Source organism: Zeus faber, assembly GCF_960531495.2.
Source record: "Zeus faber genome assembly, chromosome: 9".
Classification (NCBI taxonomy): domain Eukaryota; kingdom Metazoa; phylum Chordata; class Actinopteri; order Zeiformes; family Zeidae; genus Zeus; species Zeus faber.
In genome coordinates this window covers 8,299,982-8,307,481 of record NC_137197.1, presented here as the reverse complement: position 1 = coordinate 8,307,481, position 7,500 = coordinate 8,299,982, and the positions used below count along the sequence as shown (strand labels likewise).

The window sequence follows — 7,500 nt, the reverse complement described above, 5'->3', positions numbered from 1 at the left end:
GACAATAACCCTGATTTTTTGAGAGGGAGAAATAGTTTTTAACAATTAACGGTAACAATTTTGTCCTTGTCTTTTGTCTTCATGCACTATTTCAATCGCTGTGCCACAGTGTTGTTATCGGTGTCGCAGCCAAATGTGTGACCTGCTGATTTGCGTGACGCTGAAGATGAACAGTTATGTAAAATTTGCTTTATTGAGTGGAGTGTAACAATAGAGATTACATATATTTCTCTCATATTTCTATTTAGAGGTGAAGGTGAGGTTATTTAACAGAAAAATCACTGATAACCATTTTTGGCAAGTACTGGCAGCAACGAAAATAGCGGCAGCAAACATTTTGTTTGTTTAACAATAAAATTGAATGTAATGTAAAAAAATCCAAATCCTGGAATTTGCAAAGTAAGACTGCTGTGGCATAATGTAGTTTTCGTCTGAAATATGGAGCAAGCTTTTGCAATAATGCAGGTTGCGGATTTGACATGTAATGCATTTGCTGAATAACATGCAGCATATGGCCCCGGCTCGGATTCCAACTTGGGCCAACTGCGGGCGAGGACTGAGGCACGACTCTCACTGTGCGCACGCCAAAAATGACGTCATCGCGTCACGTCTCTCGGCGCCGCACATAGCAACCTGCTTACCGATAACATTTTAGACGAGGTGCCCGGTGAAATGGACAGTCAGGAGAAAAGGAAAGGTGGAGCAGAGAGGGAGAGAATGAAACACACACTTACATTGTGTACAAGTGTAGGCTAATTGTTGTGTATGTCTAGCCTTGTACATTTGTATGTGCGACAAATTGTTGCATTCCTAGTGAGTTTTTGAGGGTGCGCCCATAACCATACTCAGTATGAGCATAGACAGTATTCAGATAAGCTACTTTTTGGTCAGCCCCAATGTTTGGGTATTTTGCATCTGGATAACTCCCCTCCCAGATAAACATAGTAGCCACATTTATAATGAGTATAACCCTATTTTTTAATCAACATAATTAGTGGTCTGGTGGTTTACATGAACAGGGTGGCCTGGGATGGAGTTAAATTCCCAGCCTCAATTAGGGTTTCAGTCGGCCGCTGGATTGCTCCCCCATTACTTGCATTGAACTCCCCATGGAGGCATGCTGTGTGTCCAGTTTGGAAAACAAGCTGGAGCCTACCTAGGTGCTGCATGGAGGAGTGAGGTTAAAACAGAGATATTCGTCTCAATCTCAACTTTTCCTTTGAGGAAAAGGAAAAAGCAAACACACACAAGCTGTTGTCGTATTTCTTATATCATAAATCTCACTAGCGCCACCTGTTTTTAGCATTAACCTGCCCTGTGGGCAGCGTATGGGAGGTATACACCCTGCAGTATTTTTGACGTGGCCCCCAAGGGGATGTAGGTGGCACGCCTCCCATACCAGAGGGAGGTATAAAGAGTATGAAGGGTATACAGGTATGTATACCTTGTAGCCCTGGGCGTTGTGGTTCCTGCTGAAGGGGTAGAACGCTCCCACCTGCATCCAGCGGCGACACAGTTCCTCGCTGGTGTTGTCAAAGAAACCACAGATGTCGGCCCCGATCTGAGAAACAAAACACAAACACAAGGGAAAAAGTGTTATTTGAACCAAAAACGTACAATATGCGGGACATTTTTCTTCTTTCCTTCTTTTACATTATTCATTACGGTCTACAGTCTGCACTTTTAGGACCCTTTTTTAAGACTAAATGTAATGGAATTGAAGACTTTTATGAGAAATCATCTCTCTTATTCAATAAAGTTTTGCAGGTTGGTACTTAATATATTTTGCAAAGGGCAGAGGCAAGTATTTGAAAATTTGTATTAATAGTATTTTATATTTGTAATAAATAATAATTACAACAATAATTATACTATATTACATTAAATAATATGAATAATTCTATAATAATTTTAATATTTTTAGACAATATTTTATATAGGCAAAATAATGGTTAACAAAGACTAAAACAAGGTTTCTTTGATTGATTTCTTGCACTGCACTGTAATTTTAATGCATTCTTTGTATTCCATTTCTTAACCTTATGCATTCTATGTCCTTTCATTATATATTTCTTTGCACTTTGTCTTAATGCTTATGATGTTTTATGTAAAGCACATTGAATTGCCTTTTGTTGAGATGTGCTATATGAACAAACTTGCCTTGCCTTGCCTATATATGGATAAATGTAATCAGAAAAAATGTTAAAATTAAGACTTCACAAATTCAAATTTAGGACTATTTCATGCCTTTCTAGTTTTGTGAAATGCTATGAATTTTTAAGGACTTGTAGACATCCTGAATTCAAAATGTGGCAACAACAACAAGAGAAAAAAAAAACCTAAATCTCATTGTTATATAAATATATATTTGAGTATATTGCTAAAAATACATTGATAAAGGATGAAAATGAAGAGCTCCAAACAGAAGCATATTTGTAACAAATGGATTTTTGAGCACAAAGTGATTTTTCCTGTTGTCGGTTCCAATTCAATCAATCTTTATTGGTGGACAGTAGACAGTGGACAGTGATCTTTATTTCCATAACTTGCACAAAGGCGTCCAAAGAGAAGAAGAAGCTCCATTCAGCGTCCGCTCCACCCGGCGCAAGCGGAGACCATTGTCCACTGTCGGACGCAACAGACTCGACAGGAGGGAATAGATCCAAATCCCATTTACTGTGCTCTGCCTCCCTTTTTCTGTGTGTGTGTGTGTGTGTGTGTGTGTGTGTGTGTGTGCGCGCGCGGTTTAAAGCACTGGATGAGCTTAAGAGCTTGACACCATCCCACCAGGACGTAGTTTGGCAGCTTGGGGGCCGCCCGCCAAGCGCAGCGGGAGAGGATGCACGGAAGTGTGTGTTTCCGCCACCCCCCCGCTGCAATTTAACCGATGTTTGCACTCTGTGTGTCCATGCATGTGTGTGTGTGTGTGTGTGTGTGTGTGTGTGTGTTTGCTTGTTTGTGTGTGTGAGTGTGTACATGCATGACACATTGATGGGTGTCATGTACAGAGCAGGTATGTGTCAAAGTCCCCCACCAGGGCTTATATCCTTATCCGTGTGCATTTTCTTTTGTTTGAGTGTTCGACGGCCAACAAGGATTTCAATCGATTAGTCGACTAGTCATGACCTCATCAGATATAGACCATTAACCGCACCTAACTACTCGGGATGCGACATTCAGTTAAAATAATGCCACACTTCTCTCCGTCTCGCCGGCATCATTCTCTCATACAAGCATGTTCTTCTGTGTGCTACACTTATTAGAGTCCGGGTGGGAAAAAAAAACGATAATCGACGAAAAAATCAATAATCGACGGCATTGCCTGAGTCGACTAATCGATTAGACGACTGATCATGCACATACCTACTTATGAGAGACCCATAGAAGTCTTCAAGGGTCCCGAAATTTGGACCCAAACCTTATTGGACAATGGAAATTTGTCCAGGGAACTGATTGGAACTGACCATTATTTTCCCGTTTTCACCGTGAAATAAAAAAAAAAACCCAGACCCCTTTCTTTCTTCTCGAGATGTTACAGCACCAATGTACTGAACGTCCGAGAGAAGAGAGCGTCCCCCTTTCGTTCAAAAGAAATTGCTCCTAAAATTCTGTTTTTCTAGCCTGACGGCTCTATGCTGTACCCTACTCCGCCTTTTATGTGTTGAATGTTTCCGTTGTGTTTTCAGTAAAATTTTCCTCTGCTTTCTCGACCCGGTCTCCCTTGCAAAACATGTTGTGAACCTCAATGCGACTAACCTGGTCAAAGAAGAAAATAATTAGATACATTAATAAATGAATTACAAAATGAATAATATTAATAATCATGAACATAATAATCATAACAATAACTGAGAGACACAGCGAAAAAGTCACATGCCAGCCGACCTGACATTTTACCCAAATACATACAATACAGGGATTGTGGTGGACCAAGGGGTGTGGTTAAGGCGCGGCTGCAAACGGCAGCGCAGCTTTCTTTCCCATGGCCACACAGCTGCCCCGAATCGATCGAATTGGGGCCCAAGCGGCGCGGATTGGCTCCGATTCAGGGCAGGAAGGTTTCTTAATTGTTTTGTCTGTCTTGCAGTAGGGGCTCGCGAGCCCAGCCACCGCGCCAGGAGCAAGAGAGTCGGACATTCCTCCTGCACCCCTATTAATACCTTCACCGTGTTAATCGTTTTGGAGCCACTAAATTCCGGATTAGAGACTATAAAACAACTAAATAAACACATGCCAAACGGTGTTGAACCGGTTTTCTTTCTCTGCCTCATCCTAACCACCTTGAGAAGTGACCCCTCGGCCACAGGGACATTTATTTTCTCTTGTTGATTTTTTTTTGTCCATTTTCACCGTGTCTGTAGGTATCTCAAAGTTAGATGAATTTGAACAAATTTGTACAAATCCTCTCTCACTATTCAATGGATTTCTAGGTAGCTGGAAAGTCTTGTTAGGAGTGTAGGAGGGGCCGGTGATAATAACATTAGAAATAAGAATGAAAAAAATAAATAAAAGTGGCAAGTTCGTTCTTATCAAAAGAAACTGAGAAATCAAGAAGAAAATGTACTAAACTACAGTGTGCATCACTCACGTAGGGGACACCGAAGAGGCCAAACTCCAGCATGCCGGGGATGGCCCACTTGATGTCGTTCCAGTTGGCGGCATTGTCCCCCAGCCAGTGACCCGAAAACTTGCCCACGCCGGGGAAGGACGAGCGGGTCAGCATCAGGGTCCTGTTCCCCCCGAAGACCCTCTGCAGAGCCCTGGGAGGATGGATGGATGGAGAGAGAGAGGTCACTCAGAGAAGATGAAAGCGAGAGAGAGAGAGAGAGAGAGAGAGAGAGAGATAGAGAGAGAGAGGCGGTAGGACCGAAATGAGGAAGAAAAAAGGAGATCAAAGACGCATAGATGTTGGATGGAGAGAGAGAGAGAGAGAGAGAGAGAGAACAAAACAGGGGTCTGACTTCACCTCTGGTGCGCCACTACTGTACATTATTATTCTATTTGACGGAGGGGGGCGGGGAATCGAAGCGCCATTGATTCGGGTGACAATACAAAGCTCTGGTGATGTTTACAAAATGTGTCTCCTGCCAATAACACATTTTAATTAGTGGAGGAAGAGGAGGAGAGGAGGAGGAAAAAAGGAGGAGTGCAAGGAGATAGAGGAGCGGAGAGATGAGCTCGCTCGAAAGCAGATGGAGTGAGTAAGCAGGTTTTTGACATCAAGAGGGCTCATGACTCACACTGCACTGTGTGTGTGTGTGTGTGTGTGTGTGTGTGTGCGTGTGTGTGTGTGTGTGTGTGTGTGTGTGTGTGTGTGTGTGTGTGTGTGTGTGTGTGTGTGTGTGTGTGTGTGCTTGTGTGTGTGTGTGTCTTTGCGTGCGTGCGTGCATGCGTGCGTGCATGCGTTCATGTGTGTGTGTGTGTGTGAGTGTGTAAATAGTAAATAACAGTCCAAACACCTTGACATGAATGTTTTCTTGTACAGGTGAAAGTACTGTATATTCAAAGTAATATATATATATATATATATATATATATATATATATATATATATATATATTTATCATTGTATTTGATATTTAATCAAATTATTTTTAAATCGACATCAGAGATAGATAAAAGTCAGATAAAAATAATAATACTATATATATATATATATATATATATATTTTATTTTTTTTTTTGTTCTATTTTTTTATTAACAAATTAAATACCATAAAAGTTCCCCTATTGTGTGTTACAACCCCATTAATTGTTATTGTGGCATGGGGAAGCAGCATAAAGGGATACATATGTCTCAACATTATTTGAAAGGAATACTAAATACAGTGCTATTCAATACATATTTACATCTTGCATATTGTTGTATATAATTTAATAGTATACTACAAAATTATAGTATAGTGTATATTGTAAACTTACTATCTATCTATCTATCTATCTATCTATCTATCTATCTATCTATCTATCTATCTATCTATCTATCTATCTATCTATCTATCTATCTATCTATCTATCTATCTATCTATCTATCTATCTATCTATCTATCTATCTATCTATCTATCTATCTATCTATCTATCTATCTATCTATCTATCTATCTATCTATCTGTCGGTCAAAGTGTTATACCATTAGTGCACATTAGTACAGACATTTAGTAACCAGGGACTTTGCTATCATGAAATTGTGGAAAAAAATTGTGTATAAATAACAAATTACAATTAGTTATTACAATTAGTTCGATACAACTTATGGTCATAGGTCATAGGTCATAGGTCATATTGCATCGTCACAATATCTCTGGGTCTTTGAATGGTAATCACCGGCATCCCAGTATCAGGTTGGTGGTTAAACGGTGGTTTAATGACATTATTATTTTAATAAATCTTTAACTCATGTGAGCAGATATAATATATCATCCATTATCTGCGTCGTTATTCTCCGTGCACGTTGTTGATGTTTCTCCACAGATTCGTGGAAATCTGGGCTGCTCAAACTGTTCCGACGTGTTGCTCTAAATGAAAAATCTCTCACAAGGGGTACCAAGGCTCATTAAATGATATTACTGCTCTTATCATGTGGGAAGCCACTGGCACTCGGATTGCAAATTTTGGAGTCAGGCAGCCATGGAGGGACAGAGTTCAGCGCTGCAGTTAAACAACGGCAGCCAAATAAGCCCCGTCATTACTTAGCAACTGGTTTTAAAAGGAATAAGTCTGATTTTATTTTTTTTTTCTACTTTATTTCTGTTTTATACACTCCCTTCATAAGTACGAGGGTGCGTTCCAGGCTTTGATCCAAGCCGGACGCCATCCCCGCGTCAGGAGTTCAATGCAAGTAATGGGGGGTAAATCCACATTCTGCTTCTAGTGCTAGAAATCACTTCACATTTCACGCAGGACTAATATGATGCCACAGCAGAGTCTGTAGAGAGGATATGTGTGGCTTTTTTGCTAAATTCATTCTAAATTCACGTCGATATTTTCATTGTTGTGCCACAGTGTTGTTACCGGTGCTACACCCAAATGGGTGACCTGCCGCAAATGATGTGACACTATTTTTTTCCCGTGTATTTACTGCACGACGAAATGATCAGTGTACACAGGGAGGGGGAGACAGCTCGCCACAGGAAAATGAACAAGTCGCCGATGTATATTTAGAAAAAAATATTTGGGTATTTTACAGCAGGACTGGTCAAAATGTCTTGTCCGCTCGTTTCTGTAATTGAACCTCCCATGTACTGCATCTCAACACGATGCAGCACATGGGAGCAATACAGACGAGCGCAATACAGACACTGCAACCTCTATAAATGTGTTTGCTTTACTTTGCTGTTTTGCACTCCTCTAAAAGCAGCCGCCCTCCCAGCGGCCGGCAGGTCACGCCGGCAGCAAATAACGCCTCGAAGCTCTAAAGTCGGACTGCTTCGTGGATTCGTCCCCCTCCGTGGCTCGCACCGATCTCCCGACGGAGGGGCGGACGGTGCGGTTTGGAGAAAA

At 41.1% G+C, this 7,500-nt stretch overlaps 1 protein-coding gene across 1 annotated transcript in view; it reads right to left on the bottom strand.

The window, feature by feature from the left end:
* Window positions 1-7,500, bottom strand: part of si (sucrase-isomaltase) — a gene marked incomplete at its 5' end in the record, with an annotated part of 96,994 nt that overhangs the window by 68,939 nt on the left and 20,555 nt on the right. The window contains 2 exons of the mRNA XM_080007350.1: window positions 1,445-1,561; window positions 4,589-4,760. Coding sequence (XP_079863476.1) covers window positions 1,445-1,561; window positions 4,589-4,760 — 289 coding nt within the window. The remainder of the gene's footprint in view (window positions 1-1,444; window positions 1,562-4,588; window positions 4,761-7,500) is intronic.